General features: G+C 21.7%; 8 protein-coding genes across 8 annotated transcripts; 6 read left to right on the forward strand and 2 right to left on the reverse strand. All coding sequences in view use genetic code 6, as the record gives it.

Moving 5' to 3' along the window:
• Window positions 1-852: 852 nt before the first annotated feature.
• TTHERM_001276319 (transmembrane protein, putative) lies at window positions 853-1308 on the forward strand (the record flags this gene model as incomplete). Its single annotated transcript, XM_012800757.1, has 1 exon — window positions 853-1308. A coding segment is annotated over one exon (456 nt), but the record flags the coding sequence as incomplete, so codon positions are not given.
• Window positions 1309-2015: 707 nt separating this feature from the next.
• Window positions 2016-5502, reverse strand: TTHERM_01276320 (hypothetical protein; the record flags this gene model as incomplete). The annotated part of the gene is made up of 6 exons (XM_001029843.3): window positions 2016-2510; window positions 2566-3065; window positions 3109-3451; window positions 3510-4005; window positions 4081-4726; window positions 4788-5502. 6 exons carry the CDS (start codon window positions 5500-5502, stop codon window positions 2016-2018), a joined length of 3195 nt encoding a protein of 1064 aa, XP_001029843.2.
• Window positions 5503-7207: 1705 nt separating this feature from the next.
• On the forward strand, window positions 7208-9205 carry TTHERM_01276340 (hypothetical protein; the record flags this gene model as incomplete). Its single annotated transcript, XM_001029845.3, has 6 exons — window positions 7208-7462; window positions 7522-7701; window positions 7832-7905; window positions 8007-8560; window positions 8617-9077; window positions 9137-9205. The coding sequence occupies 6 exons, from the start codon at window positions 7208-7210 to the stop codon at window positions 9203-9205; spliced, it is 1593 nt and encodes a 530-aa protein (XP_001029845.1).
• Window positions 9206-9984: 779 nt separating this feature from the next.
• TTHERM_01276350 (cyclin-dependent kinase-like Serine/Threonine kinase family protein) lies at window positions 9985-11649 on the forward strand (the record flags this gene model as incomplete). Its single annotated transcript, XM_001029846.2, has 8 exons — window positions 9985-10217; window positions 10277-10511; window positions 10645-10737; window positions 10796-10942; window positions 10998-11108; window positions 11167-11321; window positions 11374-11485; window positions 11545-11649. 8 exons carry the CDS (start codon window positions 9985-9987, stop codon window positions 11647-11649), a joined length of 1191 nt encoding a protein of 396 aa, XP_001029846.2.
• Window positions 11650-11778: 129 nt separating this feature from the next.
• On the reverse strand, window positions 11779-13151 carry TTHERM_001276351 (kinase domain protein; the record flags this gene model as incomplete). Its single annotated transcript, XM_012800758.1, has 10 exons — window positions 11779-11863; window positions 11916-12002; window positions 12161-12250; window positions 12301-12387; window positions 12443-12532; window positions 12581-12670; window positions 12725-12814; window positions 12873-12953; window positions 13008-13057; window positions 13113-13151. 10 exons carry the CDS (start codon window positions 13149-13151, stop codon window positions 11779-11781), a joined length of 789 nt encoding a protein of 262 aa, XP_012656212.1.
• A 314-nt stretch (window positions 13152-13465) lies between these two features.
• Window positions 13466-16888, forward strand: TTHERM_01276360 (3'-5' exonuclease; the record flags this gene model as incomplete). Its single annotated transcript, XM_001029847.1, has 2 exons — window positions 13466-15176; window positions 15387-16888. The coding sequence occupies 2 exons, from the start codon at window positions 13466-13468 to the stop codon at window positions 16886-16888; spliced, it is 3213 nt and encodes a 1070-aa protein (XP_001029847.1).
• Window positions 16889-17835: 947 nt separating this feature from the next.
• Window positions 17836-18600, forward strand: TTHERM_01276370 (PAP2 family protein; the record flags this gene model as incomplete). Its single annotated transcript, XM_001029848.3, has 1 exon — window positions 17836-18600. The coding sequence occupies one exon, from the start codon at window positions 17836-17838 to the stop codon at window positions 18598-18600; it is 765 nt and encodes a 254-aa protein (XP_001029848.1).
• A 1527-nt stretch (window positions 18601-20127) lies between these two features.
• TTHERM_001276372 (hypothetical protein) lies at window positions 20128-20991 on the forward strand (the record flags this gene model as incomplete). Its single annotated transcript, XM_012800759.1, has 1 exon — window positions 20128-20991. One exon carries the CDS (start codon window positions 20128-20130, stop codon window positions 20989-20991), a length of 864 nt encoding a protein of 287 aa, XP_012656213.1.
• Window positions 20992-21049: the final 58 nt, after the last annotated feature.

Genomic DNA, 21049 nt, shown 5'->3' on the forward strand with positions numbered 1-21049 from the left:
TCTAATTTTTATAATAAAATATTTAATTTAATTATACATAATATACTAATTAATTAAGCAAACATCTTATTTATTAAACATTTTAATAAGGTTTACTTGCGGTATATGAGAAACAAAAAAGAAAGTATGGATATTGTTGTTGGAAAGTAAATAGGAAGAAAGTGGGGATAATGTTATTTGATTATGTCAGTAATTTACTTACTACAGCTAACTTTGCTCTATAGTTTTTATGCTCTTACTCTTTTTTCTTAAATAGTCTTTTATTTTATTAATACAGTTTTATAAAAGAATATTTAATAAAGCTATTATATGCTTATTTCAACATTAATAATTAGTCCATTAATAATTCTTATAATAATCAAAAGAACAAAGAACCAAATTTCAGTAGCTTTTTTCTTAAGTTCATTATCAATTATGACCTATTTAATTTACATTTTAATAAATTTTTTTAGATACTAATAAATTGATAAGACTGATTATTAACTAAAAAATACTTCAGTGCTATAAATTTTTGATCTTTTATCAAGTAATAATCTTGCATATGTAAATTAATTAGAAATACATTAAATACTGACTTATGAAAATAATAAAGTCGCTAAATAATCTAAATTATCTATAAAATATTCCACCTTTATTGTATTTATAATATACAGTGTAATTGGAAATTTAGGGTCCTACAGCATATAAAATAGATAACAAATAGATTAAAATAATAATTTAGTTTTTGATTATTTTAATGAAGATGCTTTTACAATAGTTGTAAAGATTTGTATGATTTATCACTTCCTTTAAAATTTAAGCTACAAATATATTTTATTAAAAAAGTTTTTGTTAAAGTTGATATTAACTTCACAAAAATTTAAGGATTCTCAATAACTTTAAAAAAAATTAAAATTTATATTGAATGTGATATTTGCTTCTTTTTATATATTTATTAATTTGGCATAAAACGATCTATAGTATAAGTTTACGATCATAACAGGATCTTTGGCTGGATTTTTTATCATATACTTAGTACCTTACAAATTATAATTCAGGAAATAGGAGTTTGTTAAAAAATTAATATTTAAAAGGAAAAACATAAATGTTTCAGGTCTTTTTAATTCTATGGAAGAATGTCAAGAAGTGGATAAATCTTTATGTCAAAGTTAATTAAATATTGAAAAATATAATTAAAAAAAATAGATTGAAATTATTAAAAAACCTTTTATAAAAGAAGCTAATGTTTATGACAAGATCATACTATTATTTGGTTTCTTTATAAGTATGTATGGAATATTTAGCTTTATATATTTTATTATTAATTGAAATAATAATTAAATAAATTTATCTCAATTTAGTAGAATCCCTTTTCAAAAATTTCTAATCAATACTTTGATAGGTACATTAGAGACTAATTTTTTTGTCAAGATAATATCATTATTTCTTATTTGGTATTTATTTAAATAAACAAATAACTTTATTTACTATTTGAAATAAAAGCAACAAAAATTTAATTCAAAATTGTCTTTGCAAATAATTTTAATCAATTAATTTCTTTTAATATTTAAATTTAAATAAATAAATATTTTTTTTATAAATATTTGTTCAAAAATTTATATAATATTAAAATCAAAAATAAATTAGATAAAAAAGACTTTAATTGATAACTTGAAATTAATAAATATGTCTGTATGTATTTTAAATTTTTGTTTATAAAATTAAAAGATTTGATTTTCAATTAATAAAACAAAACTAAGGTTTGCTTGCTTAAAGTATCAAAGCTTTTTGAAGATGATGTTATGTGTTTACTACTTTTAATTATATTGCTTTTTTGAACAAATTAATTTTGAATTTTTATTTATAATTGTATTTTCTATCTAATTAAAAAAGTAAAATAAATTTTTAGTTAAATTATTCTCACAAAAATCAATTTTTAAAAGGTTTTCATGATGAATTTGTTTAATAGAATAATAGGAAACAAACATAAAAATGTAAAAAATATATTTAATATAATTACACAAAAAAAAATTAAATCAGCTTTGTAATCTCTAAGGACATATAGATTTAGCCCAAATCTGTAAGTCTTTAATTATAGATTTTAAAAAAACATTTTAAAGAACCTTAACTCCATCTATTTCTTTAATTACCAAATTTTCTATGATAGTGGAATAAATAATTTGAGAATTCGAACTATAAATAGGATGGGCTTTTATAACAAGCATAATACGGTCTTAAATTATTGACAAGTTACCTTATAAACACTTAGAGAATTTTAAAATAAAATCAATAGATTAGCTAATATCTTTTTCTTTAAACTCTTCTGCCTTTTCATTGCTACTAGAACAAAAATTGAAGATTTACTCCCAAATATTAGTAAAAAGCTAAAGAGTGATGTTTTAAAAAGTTTGGCTAGATTAAGCTAATTAAATAATGTTTTAATTATAGCAATCTTAATCAAAATAATTCAATATCTTTTAACAAAAATCAAGCACAATTTTTTTATTAGTAAAATACATGTGGTCTAATATCTTTTTAAAAAATAAATTTAAATAAAAATAATTTAGATTAAAATAAATTAAATACCTCTAGAATGAAATTAAAATAGTGAGAATTTTCTGACTAAGTTTCTTCTTTCTCAAGAAAATCCATTTTAAATCTAATTGCCAGATTTAAGTAAAGAGAAATAGTTTTATAGATCTGAGAGTTTTCTAATAGCTCTTACTTAGGAACTATTGTAAAGCATTTAACAATAATCCAAAAAACACGATTTAAAAAGAAATTCCTTTTTAGACCCATAAATGTATTTTCATAATAAAACTTAGGAAATCTCTAAACAATTGTAAAGAGATCTTCTAATATTATAAATACTTTATAAACATGAGAAAATCTGTTTTCTAATGTCAGTAAGCTGACTGTCTAGTCACTTAATATTTAAAATCTAAACATTTAACACTCTTCATTAATGTATAATTAAAGATAGTACTAAATTTTAGAGTAATCTACATATATCTCAGAAGGTACAGATTTAGAAATATTTACCATTAATTTTCTAAATTTTTCTTCATATTCACTCTTTTAAACAACTAAAAAATTTGTGAAATAAATAAATGAATAAAATTAATTTACTTTTGCTAAAACTATCAGAGTCAGTGAGGGATTTTAAATAGTAACACAAGTAAAGCAGAAATGTGTTTGGTAATATCCTACCTTTGAGCTTTTTGATAGTAGAATTCAATACCCAAATATTGAACTCTTTCTAAAAGAAATAGCTTTCAAATATGTTAGCAGCATTTTCAAGATTAATTGAAGCAAATATTACCCAATAAATTGTACTTTGGTAGAATTATTTTATTTTTTTTCTTTCATTCTTTAATTGTGGGTTAATCCAGTAGGCCATGTCTTAGTTAACTGATTAATTGAATAACAATATCTTTTTTATCATAGAAACATCAACCTCTGTCTCAAAAACCTTTAAATTTTATTTAAAAAGGAATTTTTAAAAGTATTTTTAATTTAAAAGTTATTACTTAATCTGAATTGCTTTTATTGTCAGAGAAAATAAAGTAATGAACTGACTCCATCATTGTGCAGACTTGACTAAATTAAACTTCATTAAGCTGTATAAAATTTTCAGGTAATTAAGAAAATATATTTAAATTAAACATTTTAATTGGGTTCAAAATATATTTTTGAAATATTCCCAAAATTTAAGACTACTCAAGATGAGATATTTAAGTATTAAACAGCTTTGCACCTATTTAAGACATGAACTATGTAAATTTTTCAATAGCAGCTATGGTATTTAGATCTAAATTTGCAAATTATTTTTGTGCTTAACTAAAAGATTCAAATAACAATTCTGTAATCTAAAGAAAATCATTACTCTTGCCAAAAACTTAGTAAATTTAGCTGAGAGTATCTTTAGAATTAAGGTACTACTTCATCAAACATTTTTGGAAAGTATAATAAAGGAGCATATTTTTCTAATAAAGTAGACTCAAAGATTTTATTACTTCTACAAATCTAATTAATATTTTTATAAATAAACAAAAAAGATAATTAAACATTACTATATTTTAAAGTAAACTAAAAAATTACAATTGGTTATCAATGAGATTAGAATGAATAACTAAGCGGGATAGTTGGTCCACAAATTAATTAACATCTTCAGAATCATGATCTTTTATCTACAAATTAAATAATAGCTCTATATCAAATTGTAGAGATTCAATAAAAGTAGAATTCAGAATAGCTAAGTTATTAATTGTTTCAGCTTTTATTGAATTATTATTATTATCGTAAGCCTGAATGAACTAGTCAGAATAATGGCTCCATATATGCAAGCAGCCTATCTAATCCTCTAAATTCACAAGATTTATTTTAGCAGATTACTTCAATAACTATATTATTAAAGGATATGCAGATAAATTCTCAGACTATTAAATAAAGCATGGAGTAATAGAAACTAAAAAATCCACACACTTAGAATTGAAGTCAAAGTATTCTATACTATCATTAGCAAATGAAAAATTCTATGAAATATAAACTAAAAAATCTTTAAACGCAACGTATAATTAAGCAGGTGAAGTAGATTTAGCTAGCAATTCGCAAAATTCAAAAATATTTGCTAAAGCTACATCGCGATCTTCTCTAGCCTAGTTATTTTACTACAAAAAGCCTATAAAACATGAAAGAATCACATTTAAATCCTTCTAATGAAAATAAAAAAACTCTTATTTGATTTCTAAATTAATTAAAAAAATAATTTAATATATTTTAAAAGTAAATTTAAGTGAAATCTATACTGTTACTCATGTTTTTAATTATTATCACAACTATTTTTAGCAATAGCTGGATAATACTCTATTGATCATGTGCTACACAGTGAATATTTTTGATAACATTTAAGGGAAATGCTATCATCTATAATCCTTATTTATCAAAGAAATTTTAGACTGTCTTTACAGTTATATTGACCTTTTTAGGAATATTAGACTCTGCAGCCTCGCTACAACTACTTAATGTATTTGAAGATTCAATATGGTCACAATCTATTTCATATTAATCTACTTCATTCAAAAATAAAGAAATCAATGTCAAAGAGGCAAATATACTTTAAGGACCTTTATTTTTGAAGTGACAATCCACTAGAGTTAAGAAATCTTCAGGTAAGGCTTCTTTTATCTCTAAAAGTTTAGTGTAAATAATAGCAATTATTACAAAAGGAAATTTGAATTTTTTTCTAAATTCACTCAAAGATTATTATTCAGTAACTTAATTATTAGCAAAATCAAAAGCAATTAAGCATAATTATGAGAAAAATTATTTTCTTTTGTCAGAGAAATTTGGCATCAAAAAAGTAGGAGACGAAAACAAATCTTTGATGTCTTTCATGAGCTATATGTATTTATCTTCGTGCACTTTGTTATCTAATAGATACTACCTTATAGAGTTTGAATAAGACAAAAGACTTAAGTTATAGTTCTCTTCCAGTTAGATAAGATTTACAAAACTTTACATTTCTTTAATATTCTGTTGGTAATAATCTAATTTAATATTTAATTATTATAATTAATTTTAAAATAATTAGTCTTCATTTAATAACCTTAAACAAGTGATAATCACTTAATAAAATATGAGCTAATTTTTAGTTTAATATAAATGAAAAAAGTGTTATTTTAACCAATTTATATGGATATCCAATGGTTAAAAAAAATAGTATCTATCAAGAAAAATTAAACAGATAAAACATTTTATATATATTTAATCATTTAAATTCATACACTTGCTTTAATTAAGTATTTTATGTGCTAATTTTTATTAATAAGTTTTTTACATTAAGCTAAATTTTAGTTTTCTTTTACTAATTTTTAGCTTAATTAGATTATTTTAAATATTTCTTTAATAATCAAACAATAAAAATGATCGTTTTTTAAATTTATAAAAAAATAATTAATTTTATTTTTAAAATTATTTTATATTTCTATGAGTGGATAATTAGTTATACTTTACAAAAAACTTCTAATTGCTTAGAACAATTACTATTTACTATCATTTAGAATAATTTATCATCAATATAATTAAAAGATATTCAAATAAATAATTAAGATATTTTGAACTTAGCAAGCTAATACACGCATTAAATTTTCTTAAGGAAAAAAAGGAAAAATTGAAAAAAATATAATTAATTAAATTTCAAAAAAATATTTAAAATAAAAAAACAAAAAGTAAATAAGAAAATGAAATATACTACAAATTTTTAACCCATATTGAAAAAGAGAAAGGAATACAAATATTTGTTTTACCCATAAGTTTTTAACATAATTACAGGTTTTGTAGTAGCATAATTACATTTCCTTATTTTACTTTTTGCTCATTCATAAAAGAATGTGGAATAATCAAAAAAAAAATAAAAATCTAATTACTCAATGACATCTTTTCTTAGCAATAAATAAATATATAAAAGTATTTTTTAAAATAATTTAGGAAACTAGAGCTGCTCGCTGAGATCCTCTGCTTTTTATAAAATAAAAATTAAAAAATAAATACAAATATAAAAAAAGTAAAAAATAAATATAAATATAAATTCAAAAAAAAAATTAACAGAAAATCTGAATAAAATAAAAACAAAAATTCAAATAAAAAATTAAATAAATAAAAAAATAAAAAAATTCAAATCAAAATCAAAATAAAAATACAATTTAAATATATTTCCAAATAAAGATTCTTTGATTTCTATAAAATAAATATTTGCTTTTGATTAATAAAAAATCTAGTTATTATTTAAAACATTAAACTTAAATGTAAATAAAATAAGATTTAATTATATTTTTTTGTAATTTTTTAAAATTTTAGATATTTAATTATAAAATTGATTTTTGTTTTAAATATTGTTAGCATATTTAAAAAATTTTTCAAATTATTAATTTCAATAAAAATAAATAAAAAATATCTTTGAGAAGAAATATGTGTATCTAATTAATTGATTTTGCATCAAGTAGAAGTGTTTACTAACTCATTAAACGTGAATAAAGATTTATTTTAATTAATTCCACGTTGATTAGAGTAGGTATGTAATATACTCTTTTGAGTTCTATGATTGATATCAGTTTAAAAAGAGATACAATATATTTATTAATATATATCTTTATTAAATAAAATTAAGAAAAATTTAATTAAAATATTCAAAATATCGTAAATTAAAATATAAACTCCAAAAATTAAAATGGCTAGCAAGACAAAGGAAGTTAATTCAAGTGAAGTTACTTAATAAGAAAACGAAGAAGAAGTCAAGACTGATGAAAAGAAGAAGTATTATAGACCTTCTAGATACACTTGGGACCGCTCTACCGTTACTTTAGAAACCACTCTTATCGAAATACCAAAAAAATCCCACAGAATTCCTAAGCCAGATTTTGATGCTCAAGATAAAAAAATCAAGGAAATTGAGGAATAAATTAAATATACTATCGAAAGAAAGGTAATATATTATAATAAATGTCTTGGAGTTGTCTTATAATTATTTTACTTTTTATAAAGAAAAAAATTATTGAAGAACTCATATTGAAGGCCAGAGAATCAAAGGAAAGTGGCAATAACAGAGCTCAACCCTTGTAAGCATTATTCAAAGAAAAGTTAGAACTCAAGAATACTCTCTAAAAAGAATTCGATGAGGCTAAAAAGAACCACAATTCTGTTAAGGATCAAATCACTGAACTAGTATTACTTTAAATTTTTATTTTTTAAAAATATCTCAAAGGGAGTTAATAAGTGTTTCAATGATTTTCAGCTATCAATATTTAACACTACGAAATGAAATTTCACTATTTTAATTTACTTTTTTATTTAGTTTAACTAATAACAAAAATTGAGATAAAAAATGAAGAAAGCTATGGATGCAGAAGACATTGAAGAACGTCTTGCGTAAAAAATTAATTAAATTTTAAGATAGTTATCATAGATTTTACAACTTTAGGAATAAATTATACTTATGGCAATTATTAAAATACTATTTTATAAAATAGAGAAATTAACCACTCCTTAAACAATGATTTACTTAATCCTACTGAAGAGAAAAAGTTAATTAAGGAAAAAGAAGATTTGGAAAAATCTCTTCCTTTTGCCAAGCCTATTAATGAACTTTAAGCTCAAATCAATGAGCTAAACGTTTAAAAAAAAGCTTACAAAGAAACTTTGAACAAAGCATTTACTCAATACGATGAAGTCAGAACAGAAGTCTCTGGTTTAATAGGAAATTTAGATGAAATAAGAAATTTCAAAAACTCAGAAAAAGAAAAGAATGATCCCATATTCGAAGAAATTAAAAAGGAATATGATGCTAAGATTGATACTCTTAAAGAATAAAAGAGAAAGGTTAGAGATGAATTTAGAGCCTTAAAAGAAAAGTATGACAATGAATAGGAAGATATTAGATATCACGATTGGGTCAAAAAGATTTAGGATGATTTGAAGAGATAAAAGCAAAGAAAGGAAAGAGAAGAGCAAAGAAATGCTTAATAAGAAGCTGAAGAAAGAAAAAAGATTGAATCATTAGAGAATCCTTTCCAAAAACAAATAGGTAAATTATATTTATTCAATTTATCTTGCATGCTAAATTATGTTTATGAAATATAGATGATTGCGAACAAATAGTTAAATATTGCGAATTACTCATTCGTGCTGAACAAAAAGTAAATCAAGTCGAATAAGAAGAAGAAGAGGTTAAGCAAGAAAACACTGTTAACGAGGCTGACTTAAAAAAAGAAAAGCTCTCTATCATTGCTCCTAAAAAAGAATTATAGAGATTCCCTGTAAATAAGAAGAAATAATAACCTCCCAAGAAAACATAAAACAAACAATAAGAAAACACTAAAAAGTTAATCAGCTTACCTCTTGAAATATTAAATGCTTTCGAAAGTACTAAGGTTCAAGCTCCTATCTTCTAAGAAGAAGTTGAAGCTTCTCTTAATTTAGCTAAATAAAAACTCGAATATTTCTAATAATAAGGTGAATAAGAATTAGCTAAGAAAAAGGCTGAATTATTAGCTGGTATCTCAAAGAAAAATGAAGACTCTGACGACAATATCATGGATGATGTAAAAATCTTTTTAGTAGAAAAATTAGTTTTATTTTAATTCTTTTTTATATAAAATAGACTGATAAAAACAATAAGAAATCTCATAAAGTTTATCATGAAAGAGAAACTGATTTCCCTACTCTTTGAAAATGAATATTTATAAAAATAAATTAAAAATATTTAAACATTGTTTTCCCAAAAATTCAAGTTTATTTACAAAGTAACTTCTAAATATAAAATTTTACACCACACTAATGCATACCTGCTCTCTTTTGAATTTAGCAAACCATTAAAAACTAATTAATTAAGTTAGCTAAAATAAGGATTTAATTTTTTCCTAATTTAATGTGATTATAAATAGAAGTTCTTCAGTTTTAAATTAATTTTAAATGTTAATTTAAAATCTAGTTTAAATAAGATTAACAACTAGTTAAATAACTTAAAATATAAAGTTACTCTTTAATTAAAAATATTCTACAAAACTTTTTTATTAAAAAATTAATTAAAATTTTTTTTCAAAACCATAAATAAGTTCAATTTTTTTTTAATTTAAAAACAAAAAGTAAAATTTTATATTGAATATGACCATTCAAACAATCTTTTATAAATAAAAATAAAATATTAATTTTATTATGAATATCGCTTTTTTATACTTAAATTTATTTGATAAAAATAAAAAGTTTTTAGAGTTTTGTTTGTAAAATCAATTTTTATTTTAAAATTTTTTTAAATTTTAAGCTTTTAAACTTGCAAATAAAAAAATAGAAAAATTATATATTTATTTTTAGATGATTGATAAGATTTGATTTATACAATTAAATTAATTAAATTGAAGAAAAATATTAACTAATAATTTAAAAATCTACACATTTAAAAGTTATTTATTAAGGTATATTTTTAGTTTGAAAAGCTATTTAATCCTGAAAATGTTTAAATTTTACGCAATAATAATTACAATTTTCTTTTTGAGTTTATCATAAGGATTAAGTTTTGAATAAAATTAAACAATTTTATCATTTTAATAATTCTTTTCAAATAATATTTGCTTCCATGAGTAAACAAGCTTAAATTAATTGCATGCAAGAGGCATTGATGTAAATGATTATAAAAAATATGATATTGATTATGGAGATCACTCAAAAGTAGAACCTATTCAACTGTAAAATATTTAGTTAGTGTTAATTGAAATTCTGAATGCTTTCTTAAAAAATATTGTAGAAATTAAGATGAGTATTTAGTTGGTTCTAAACTAGGAAGTGGCAAATTTTCAGATGTTTATCTTGGTTATAACAAGAGTAATAACTATGAAAAGATTTTAATTAAAATATTGAGACCCAATAAAATTGAAAAAGTATAAAGAGAAATATCTATATTAACTAAAGTTAATTCAATAGAAAATGTTCCTAAATTTTATGGAATTACAGTTGATAAATACTACCAGGTTCCTTCTCTAGTAAATTTAGACTTTAGCACTTATTTTATAAATATTTTACAGCTAAAAGATTTATTAATTTATTAGATTTTTTCTGATATATTAAATGATTTACTTAAAATTTGAATAAAAACCTATTTTTCTATAATATTAGTTTTTTGAATACATTTAAGGTAATACTCTGAAAAATATAATTCAACGATTCAATGAAATAGATATAAGATATTATTCTTACATACTCATAGAGGTTTTATTTAAACTCATAAAATTATTTTTTTATTAATTCTGTAAAAATTTTAAATTAGACTATATATCAAGCACATAAAATTGGAGTTATTCATAGAGATATCAAAAGTGCTAACATCATTATAAATCATGAAAAAAGAGTTTTGAAAGTTATTGATTGGGGTCTTTCTGATATTTACTTCCCTTATTCCTTTAACTTCTGCAAAGTAAATTATTAAACTTAATATAATACGAATAGCATTGGAATTAAATTTAAATCAGATAGGAACTGTGAATTATAAAGCTCCAGAACTTATATTAACAGATAGTTATCACATTAATATAACTCCAGCTGTAGATATTTGGGCATCAGGAGTTATAATTTTTCAAATGGTAATTTGTTTTCTATTTTATAAATAGTTTTTTGAATTTAGACATTTTTAAATAATAGATGATTAATAGTGTTCCTTTAATCAAAGGTCATAATTCTTATACAGCTTTGCTGGATATAATAAAAATATTTGGGTACAAAGATGTGATGAGACTATCTTCATGGAGTGGAATACCATTGAATCCTTAAATATATAAAGAAATTTAAGAGAATAAGTAAAAAAAATTTAGCTCCAACATAAATTTAAATTTAATTAATAAAAATTAGAATTTATACAGAAAAGGGAAAGGGTTTGAAGTAATTGATAGACCAAGATAATGTTAAATATGCTGATCCTTTGGGATTAGATTTAATAGATAAAATGTTAAAAATTTTACCAGTAAATTAATCAATAATTTAATTTTAAATTATTTTATATGAAATATTAAAAATATATAGAATGAAAGAATAAGTGCTAAAGAAGCTTTAGATCATCCCTATTTTGACAAAATCAGATAAATTATTTAAACTCAAAGAAAAAATTAAAATAAAAAAAAGGGATGATTAAAATTTATAAAAATTCAAATAAATATATTCTATTTGCAACAATATATTTTTTTTTAAACATCTAACACACAATGGCGTATCTTTTATTTATTGGTATAAAGAAAATCTAATATATCTGAGTATTTTTCACTATTAAACCTAGAAGATAACAACTCTTTTCATTCTTTTTTTAAACTAATTAATGTTCTTAGTGCAATCAGTTTTATTTTCTCTAATTAAGTTACACTTTTTAAATTTAAATTAAAAATATAAAAATTATTTACCTAAAATTATATCTTAAAAAATTCAAATTTGGTAGAGTTATCAAACTTTCTAACATAGCAACACCACCTTGCATTATTTCATTGATTCTTTAAATTTAAAAAATTTTAATCAATATTCAATTCATTTTTTAAATTAAAAATTAAATCAATATTTGATTCATACTTTAAATTATAAAATTAAACAACTTCTCAAATTCATTCATTTATTAATTTTAAATTAGTATTTTTAATAAAAAATTTATAACTGCAAATTTAAATGTAACGACCGTAGATGGGCACATTTCTTAATTTTATCACTGAAAATAATACAGCTTTTTTCATTTATACTATTGCGACTATTATAGAAAATAAAAGTTATTTTTTTTATTTGTAATTAATATACTACTCGCATTCTAATTATATATGTTAAAGTTATTATAGCTATGAAAATGTCACTCCAAGTAACTCAATACCATTACGAATCAAATTTCCACTTTTAATAGTTTAATTATTTTTTATGAAATTAACAATTTATAAATAAAAATTACATTAAATTAAGACTTAGTTAATTCAGATTATAGCATTTAGATATCCCCGAGCATATTCCTTATATTCCTTCATAGTTTAAAGAACTATTGCTTTAAAATATTGATAATCAGTTAAATGAAAATAAATTATTATTTTACCTTAACTTAATTGTTAATACTGTAAGATTATTACAATATAATAACCCTTTTCCCAGTTCTAAACCTCCTTTGCTTTTCAAATTATTTCCACTTTTTTCAAATAAAGTTAAGTTAAAATATTCTTAAATAATAAAGTAAAATTACAAAAGTATCAACGTCAAATCTTTTAAATTTTTTAACTTTTTTAGAGCTTTAGCTATCTAAGAAGCTCCTTCCTCTTCTATTTTATTTGAACTATTTTAATTAATTTTTAATATTTATTGAAATTTAACTATTAAAGTATAGTTTTAACCTTAGACTTAAATATAAATTTTGGATGTTATTAAAAAGAGATATTGTTTTCATTAGTGAGTTTATTCCATCATTCTATAATCTGCAACTTTTTAATTTTTTATCAGATTTAATTTATTATCTCTAATAAAATCACTTTAAATTAATTGAAAGAGATATTGTTTCATTTCTATCAAAGCTATTTAACTTTAATTTTAAAATAAAGATTATATAAATAGATAATTAGCTAAAAATTTAATACTTCATTCAACTACTCCACTTGAAATTAACTTTTCGTCATCTTTTTTTATCAAATTTTGAAATAAATTTCGATAATTTAGAATAAAAGATCAATTTTAAATACATGATAAGTCTTTTTCTAAATAGTGATTAATAAAAAATAAATACAGAAAGAATAATAATATTAATATATCAGATTTTAATGGATCTAGCTATAAAGTATCTGGTAGAAACTTTAAGAAAAACAATTACTTTATTATTTAAAACTGGATATCATATAAATATTATTAATTAATTAAAAATCAAATTGTCAAAAAAGACTAATTTAATAAAATTTTATTACTTTGATAACAAGTAGAGTTAATTTTTTTCAAAATGTAATATTAATAATACTTTTACAATTATTACGAAAACCCTAAAGAGGTTGAGACCTTCCATAGCACTTACAAAAAAAATTTAAATGATTAGCAATTACTAGAAATATAAAATAAAATATAAACCCTCTTTGAAAAGTAAAAAATATCGCTAAATGCTAAGAAATAGCTCATTTATTAGTAAATAGTATAATTACAATATCCCTATCGCAAGAAATTTATATGCTCTTCTTGGGTTAGAGGTTTTTGCTTTTTTTAAACTAAAGACTGTATACATGCCCACGGTATCGATGATTTGAATTACAATAAAGACGATGATATTTCAATAAGCGCTTAAACAATGTATGAAAGAATAGATATGAAGAGTCTAACTAGCAGCTTAAATTATATTTACCTTTATGAATTTTGTTAATATTATAATCTACCTTGCTAAAAAGATTATTCTTTAGAGCAGATAAATAATGACAGAACCATAAGAACTACAATCAGAGAGTACACTCGTACAAAAATGTTTGAGGAATTCTATTTAATGATAAGAAGGTAATATCCAGATATTTTTTTAACTGAGTAGTTTTTGGTTTAGGAGTTTATCCGAATAGGTGTAGGTTCAGATGCTTTTGGGTTTAGTATAAAATCGATTAGAATAGCTAGCTATCTAATGAAAAATATGTGCTATATTGCAAAGTTTTAATAACCACCTTCTCTTGGAACTTATTCAAATTTTGTTTTGCTAAGAGATAAGAATCTAGATATTTATGAGTATTTTAAAGCAAAAGTTATTGAAGTGTTGAAGGAAATTAAAAAAACTTAAAAACCGCTAATAGAATCAAACATAAGATAATTAGTCAAATAAAGCTAGTTAACTGAATTAGAGCCATGCTTTGAAATCTATTTAGTTAAGGATAATATGTGCTTATTTAGATTCTTCAAAACATGGGCAATTCATGACGAAGAATTTTTAAAATAGTGTATCCAATTATTTGAAAACACAATAGAAACAAGTGATTAACTTCTAAATCACATTGTTTTTGATTGTTGCTCTGATAAAAGTGAGAAAATAATGAGAAAAAATAAACTTATTGAAGAATATCTTTCAAAATAATATAAGAATCAAAAGAAAAAACTATGTAGATATTGGTTAAGAGGATTGTGTATATTTGAAAAATAACAGTGTTAATATTCTCATGGTATTGAAGATTTAGTTTATGAAGCCTATGATGAAAAAATAGATGACCCAGACTATATTGATTTTATGAGTTAAAAACCACTTTGGAAATAAAGAAGTTATGTTTCTTTATTTTAAGAGCAAGAAATCTTATTATAAAAAGGGCTTATAGACAAGATTCACTCTCAAGAAGATTTAGACAACACTAAAGAGCTTAGAGAAAACATAAGAGATATCATGTAAAAAAATGCTATGGAATTATTTATGGAAGAGATATGGAAATATTATGGAAGAGAAACCATTTTAACTGAAAGCTTTATTGTGAGAGAATTTAGAAGAGTTGGTTTCTTTAAATTAGGATACACTTTAAAAAATCAAATGATTGTAGATATTGTTGCTATTAATAAATGTTTTGTTTCTTAGACAGTTTTACCACCTTTAGTTTAAAAAACCTAAATTTTGTATGCTTTTCCTCCGTATGAAAAAGCAATTAAGCATTATGTTTCTAAAACTTTGAAGGCTTTTATTGAAAAAAAGTAAGAAATAGGTAATCTATTTTTAATTAAGCAAATCATTTTATTTTTTTTATTTTTAAATTATCATTAATTTAAACAAATTTTTTTTCTGAACAAATTTATTTTCCAGGTTTGATTAAAGGTTTTCATATTTTAATTCTTTAAAATGCAAATATTTTTTAGAAATATGATAGATTATTGGTATTTTTAGATAGAAACTCAAAAAATTTTTATTATTTTAGACCTTGAAGAATAAAATGAAGAGTAAAAATTAAGAAATTAGCAAGAAAATTCTGCAAAAAAAGACACCTTTATTGATAATTATGAGATAGATAAATAATTTGAAGATGAAGAATAGATAATTAATAAAGTTAAGCAACAATAATTAGAAGAAAATGATGAATAAAATTAGCCTTTATTTACTGTAAATGAATTCAAAATAAAAAAAGAATTTTATAGAGATCCTTAAGCAGATATTCCTCCTCTTCACTTGATATAAAAGCACTATAATAAACAGCTTGAGGAAATAATAAATGATATTTTAGATAATTAAGACTTTAAAGATGCTTTATAATAAAACATACCATAATTTAATTTAAAGGCCCTAAAAAATTGTTTGATTTTAGATAGCGACACTTAGAAAATTTAGAATGCTATTAATGTACTTCTTTAAAAGAAAACTTAAAAAATGATCTTCAACTTTGACAAGTTTTTATATAATATATATCTTTAGTTCCGTCCTCAAATTAGAGCAACAATAGGTTTCACTAAATTCAAAGAAAATTTTAAGTAGATTTTAACTGAAAAGTATGACTGTGAAGTCTTTAATATGAGCTGTAAAAGCTTAGCATTATAAAAAAAAATATTTAAATAGTCTGTAAAATAAAATAATTAAAAACATTAAAAAAATAACTTAACAGCAAAATCTGACGAAAAGTAGTATAAGGAATAGATTTTATAAGACAAATATATCTTTAAATAAGCCTAAATCGATTTAAAAGACAGAATAAAAATAGTTGATACTATATAATCTATAGACGAAGCTCTTAGAATATTGTAGCAGTAATCATATCTTGGAGTGGATTTAGAAGGCTCTCTTTCAAAGCATGGGCACATTGAACTTATTTAAATTAGCTATCATGATTTCATATAAAACCATTCATTTATCTACGTATTTGATTTCGTTGAAATGGAAAAATAGTAAGAAGTTTTTATCCTTGCAAAAAAAGCTATTAAATAAATAATGGAAGACAAATCAATTATAAAAATTTTATAGGGATGCTAGAAAGATGCTCTAGCTCTCTATCATCTATTTAGTACACAAATTATAAATGGTTTAGATACTTAGGTTGCTCATAATTTTATTATATAACTTAAGGCTCTAAGTGATTTGAAATAGAATAACAAAAAAAAAATAAAGGATTTATAATATTTTAATTGCGGTCTCAACTAAATCCTTTAAATATATAACGCTCCAAATGGTCTCAATCCTTTAAAGGCTAAATTTCAAAGTATATTTGTTGATCCTGTACAAAGTGCACACTACATGAAGTAAAGACCTATTAATGAAGAATTTTTAATCTATTCCTCAAAAGATGTTGAAGATTTGATACCTGTTTTCTTTAATATTCTGAAATCATTAATTTCAAATTTAAAAACTCTCTATGATGTAATAGATAGTTAAACTGCCACAGAATTAATACTAAAAGTATCATAAGTTACTACCAATTATAAATAGAAATGAAAAAAATGAAGCAATAAGAAATAAATAAATAATTATTTTTTTCATTATTTTAATAAATAATGCTAAATGTTGCCCGCCATTAATTATTTATTGTCTGAAAAATAATTTATCTTAATAGTAAATAATTAAATAATGAAATTTACTGATTTATAATTTTATTTTTGTCTAAAATTTGTTTATGATGTAATAGATATATATTTATAAGGTCACAGAATTCATAAAAAAATGATAATAAGTTACAAAGTATTATTTACAATAGTTATTAATAAAGGTTTTTCTTTTATTTATAATCTATTCACTTCATTTCATGTCAAAAATTATATATTTTTTCCAATTTAACTTTTATATTTTTATTTTAATCCCAAAAATATACTTGTTACTTAATAGAAAGATTAAGTAAAATAAAATAAGTTTTTTATTTATTGTGAAGTATTTTTTAATAATTTTATTTTTTTCTAAAATTTAATATTTTTATTCAATATTGTTTTTGTTATTACTTTCGTTTTCAAAAATTATGAAATTGAAATAATTTTACATAATTTTAACTTTTTAATTAACGCAAAAAAAAAAATAACAAGGTTAAAAATCTTACTTTTAGTTTTGTCTATAATTTTTTACTGAAAAAATAGCTATGACTAAAAGAGTTAGTTAATATTCTATTGAATTAATAATTTAGTGTTATTCATGTTGAAGCATGTAAAATTCATTAAAAATCTTCATATTTTTGATATGAATTTTTTAGAAAGCAATAGAGTGAAGATTATTTTAAGTTTAATATTATTAGGACATTCTGAATGTAAATACCTTTATAATTAATAGTTATCTATAAAAAAAGTAGTAAAGGAAAAAAATTAGATCAAGTATATACAATAGAAAAATTATTTAATTTTCTTGATTTTTGATCTTGGTTATTTAATAGAGATTTAAAGAATTTGTCAATAAAGTCTATGGAAACAACTCGTAAAGAATTACTGACTTCAAAATGCTTAGTCGTTCTTGCTTTTATTACTGTTGTTTACTTAGGTAAGAGGTATGCTGTCCCATCAGTTGAAGTAGAATGCATTAAAGATCCTATCCATGATGCATTAACATACTTTAATGATGCAGTTAATAATAACTTATCTTTGGCTAGATTTTTGTAAATTAGTAGCTCTTTGTTGATGGATATTGTATTTGTAACTTTATATGGGTACTGGGTATTTAATATATCTACAGGAAGAGTTATTTATGCAACAGGATTGTTTTATTTAGTAAGAGCTATAACTTAAACATTTATAGTTCTTAGATTTCCTGATGGATATTATTGGGATGATCCTCATGTACCTAGTATTGTAGTTCCATATGGAAGAACAAGCGATTTTTTCTACAGTGGACATTGCGGATTCCTAAATTTATGTGCATTAGAATGGCTAAGAAGTGGAAAAAGTAATTATTTTAAAATAGTTCAGCTTGTTAATGCTTATATGGCTATTGTTATGCTGATATTTAGAATTCATTATATGATTGATATAACAACAGCTATATTTATAAGTCATTACATATATATTTTAGTGGAGCAAAATTTAGATTTATTGGATAATCTTTCACTCCGCTATTACTAAGCTTTAAAATTAAAAATTTTTGAATGCTAGAGAGGCAAAAAGACTGAAGAAATTCAAGAAAGTTTAATAACCTCAAAAGAATTACTGCCAATTAAGAAATAATCAAAATGACTTCCATGAATTTATTTAATTATCAAAATATTTTATTTAACAATGTTAATTTGAAAGTAATTTTATTACATTTTAAAAAAGTAAAAATGAGTATTAAAAGAAAATTAATAATTCGATATGATAAATAAGCTTTGCTTTATAATCAACGAATGAGTGAATAAATTAATGTATATAATAAAATAAAAATATAATAAAATATGCTTAGTTACATTGTCTATATTCAATAATTAGTTAGTTATGTTTGCCTTAAATTAAAAAAAAACTTTATGTTATGAAGCATTATTCATAACAAAAGTATTTCTAAGTTTATATTAATTTTTTCTCTTTAAAATAATTTAAGTTGATAAATTTTTTAAATCCTTTTAATGCCTCTTTTATGATCTGTATAATACATCCTTTTCACTTAATATTTACCTTATTTAACTTAAATTTTAATAAAAACAAATATTTATCTGCATAAGATTGTAATACAAAGTATTGTTATTTATTTAATAATTAAGAGTATTCTTCACAGTAGTGATATATTTTTTAATGGAGATCAAGATAATATTTAGTTTATTGGAATATCTTTAAAATTGAATTACTTAATTTATAAAAATTAATATTTAACCAATAAATTAAGAAAATTAAAAAATATTCACCAAAAGTTTTGTATTTTATAAAAGTCTAAACAAACTTTTTTAGATCAAATAAAAAACTTAATATATTTCATATAAATAATTTAGAATATAAAGGGGAATTAAATCAAGATGAATTAAAAAGAATCTCTTGGTTTATCACCTTCCCATTCACCAACTAGTGAAAGAATTAGACTCGGTAAGTTGTTCGTTGCTTAACATTCTTCATGCTTTTAAAAAGAACTAAATTAAGAATACAATTTAAAATAAAATGAGTGTTCACCAAAAAAAAAAAGAAATCAATTATATAGAAATATTATGACTAAAAACAGAGATGAAATTAATTATAAACCAAAAGAATCTCGAAATAGCTAATTGAATGATTTAAAAGAAACATTTTAGCGTGCTCATTTATATTAAGAATCTCCTTTAAGTATCAAACACTTAGATTCTTTAGTAGAATTTGAAGATAAATAAAATTAAAGCATAAATGCTTATAATAGTATCCATAATGAGAGTTCCTTAAATCTTAAATAAAATTATAAGGATGTATTTAAAGCTAACAGTGTAGAAGTATCTCCTAAAAATAAAAGAAAAGTTAAACATTTTAATTTAAATGATAAATCCCTTTAATTTTAATTAGTTAAAGAGTAAAATTAAATGATAAACAACAAAAATAACATAACATAAAATGAAAATTTCTTTTTTACAACAGCCTCGATTGATTATTGCTAAGATGATAATCCAAATTAGCATAAGCATGTATAAAGAAAAAAATTTAATGAATTATATTACATTTAATAAACAGAGTCTATTTAAAGATAACATAATAACTCAGTGGATTCAACTTAAAATGGAGCTCAAAATAGATTGAGTTTAAAAAGCATTAATAAAAAATCAATAAGTTAACATGAAAATTATTAAATAAAATAATCTAAAAAGTTATTACGACTACCTAAACTTTAGAATAATCTATCTAAAAGTCTACTATAGTCTTATGAAGAGTGCTAGAATTCAATGGATCAGTTAGCCAACTTAGAAAGATCAATAAGTCAAAAAAGTATCTTTCAATACGACTTAGCTCTTCCTTAAAATCAGGAAAAGCTGTTTAGCTAAAAAAAAAGATGGGAAAATAGAGCCTTAGAGTATATAAATGAAAAGAAATATTAAAATTTTTAAGATAGAAAAGATTTTAAAATATTTAATGAAGGAATAGATAAAAGAATTCACAGATATTACATAGATGAAGAGCAAAGGAGAAAAAATATTTTAGTGTAAAAAATGGAAAAAATTATATCACAGAATTAAAAAATTAATTTTATTAATTAGTAAAGAATTGATAATTTTAAAAATGAATAGTTTTATAAAAAATATGGAATTCCTTCAAAAGAAAAGCAAACAAATATTTCAGATATATAAGAAGATACTCGTTAAAATTTATATTCTCCCTAAATTGATAAAAAAGGTGTTCCTTCTTCCTCTACAAGAGCTTCTCCACACTTAAAAAATTCTCTATAAATTAAATTTACAAACAATTAGCTATCAAATTCTAATTCAAGAAGATAAAGCTAAGAAATATCTTACACAGATTTAATTTAAGATGAAAGTTATGGAAGTTTAAATGAAATGCTTTCTAATAAACTAAGCTCTATTTCTTATTAAAAAAGAAAGTAGAGTTCAAAGTAATAAGATGTTTATGAAACATTCAAAATTTTATAAAATTTACCACATTTAAGTAAAATTAACTATCCAACCCAAGATTTTCCTTCTATGAGCAAACAAGATAAAGTGGATTAAACCAAAACCAATCAATAACCTGTAAATAAATCAAA

This window comes from Tetrahymena thermophila, assembly GCF_000189635.1.
Source record: "Tetrahymena thermophila SB210 genomic scaffold scf_8253974, whole genome shotgun sequence".
In the NCBI taxonomy this organism is placed as follows: Eukaryota; Ciliophora; class Oligohymenophorea; order Hymenostomatida; family Tetrahymenidae; genus Tetrahymena; species Tetrahymena thermophila.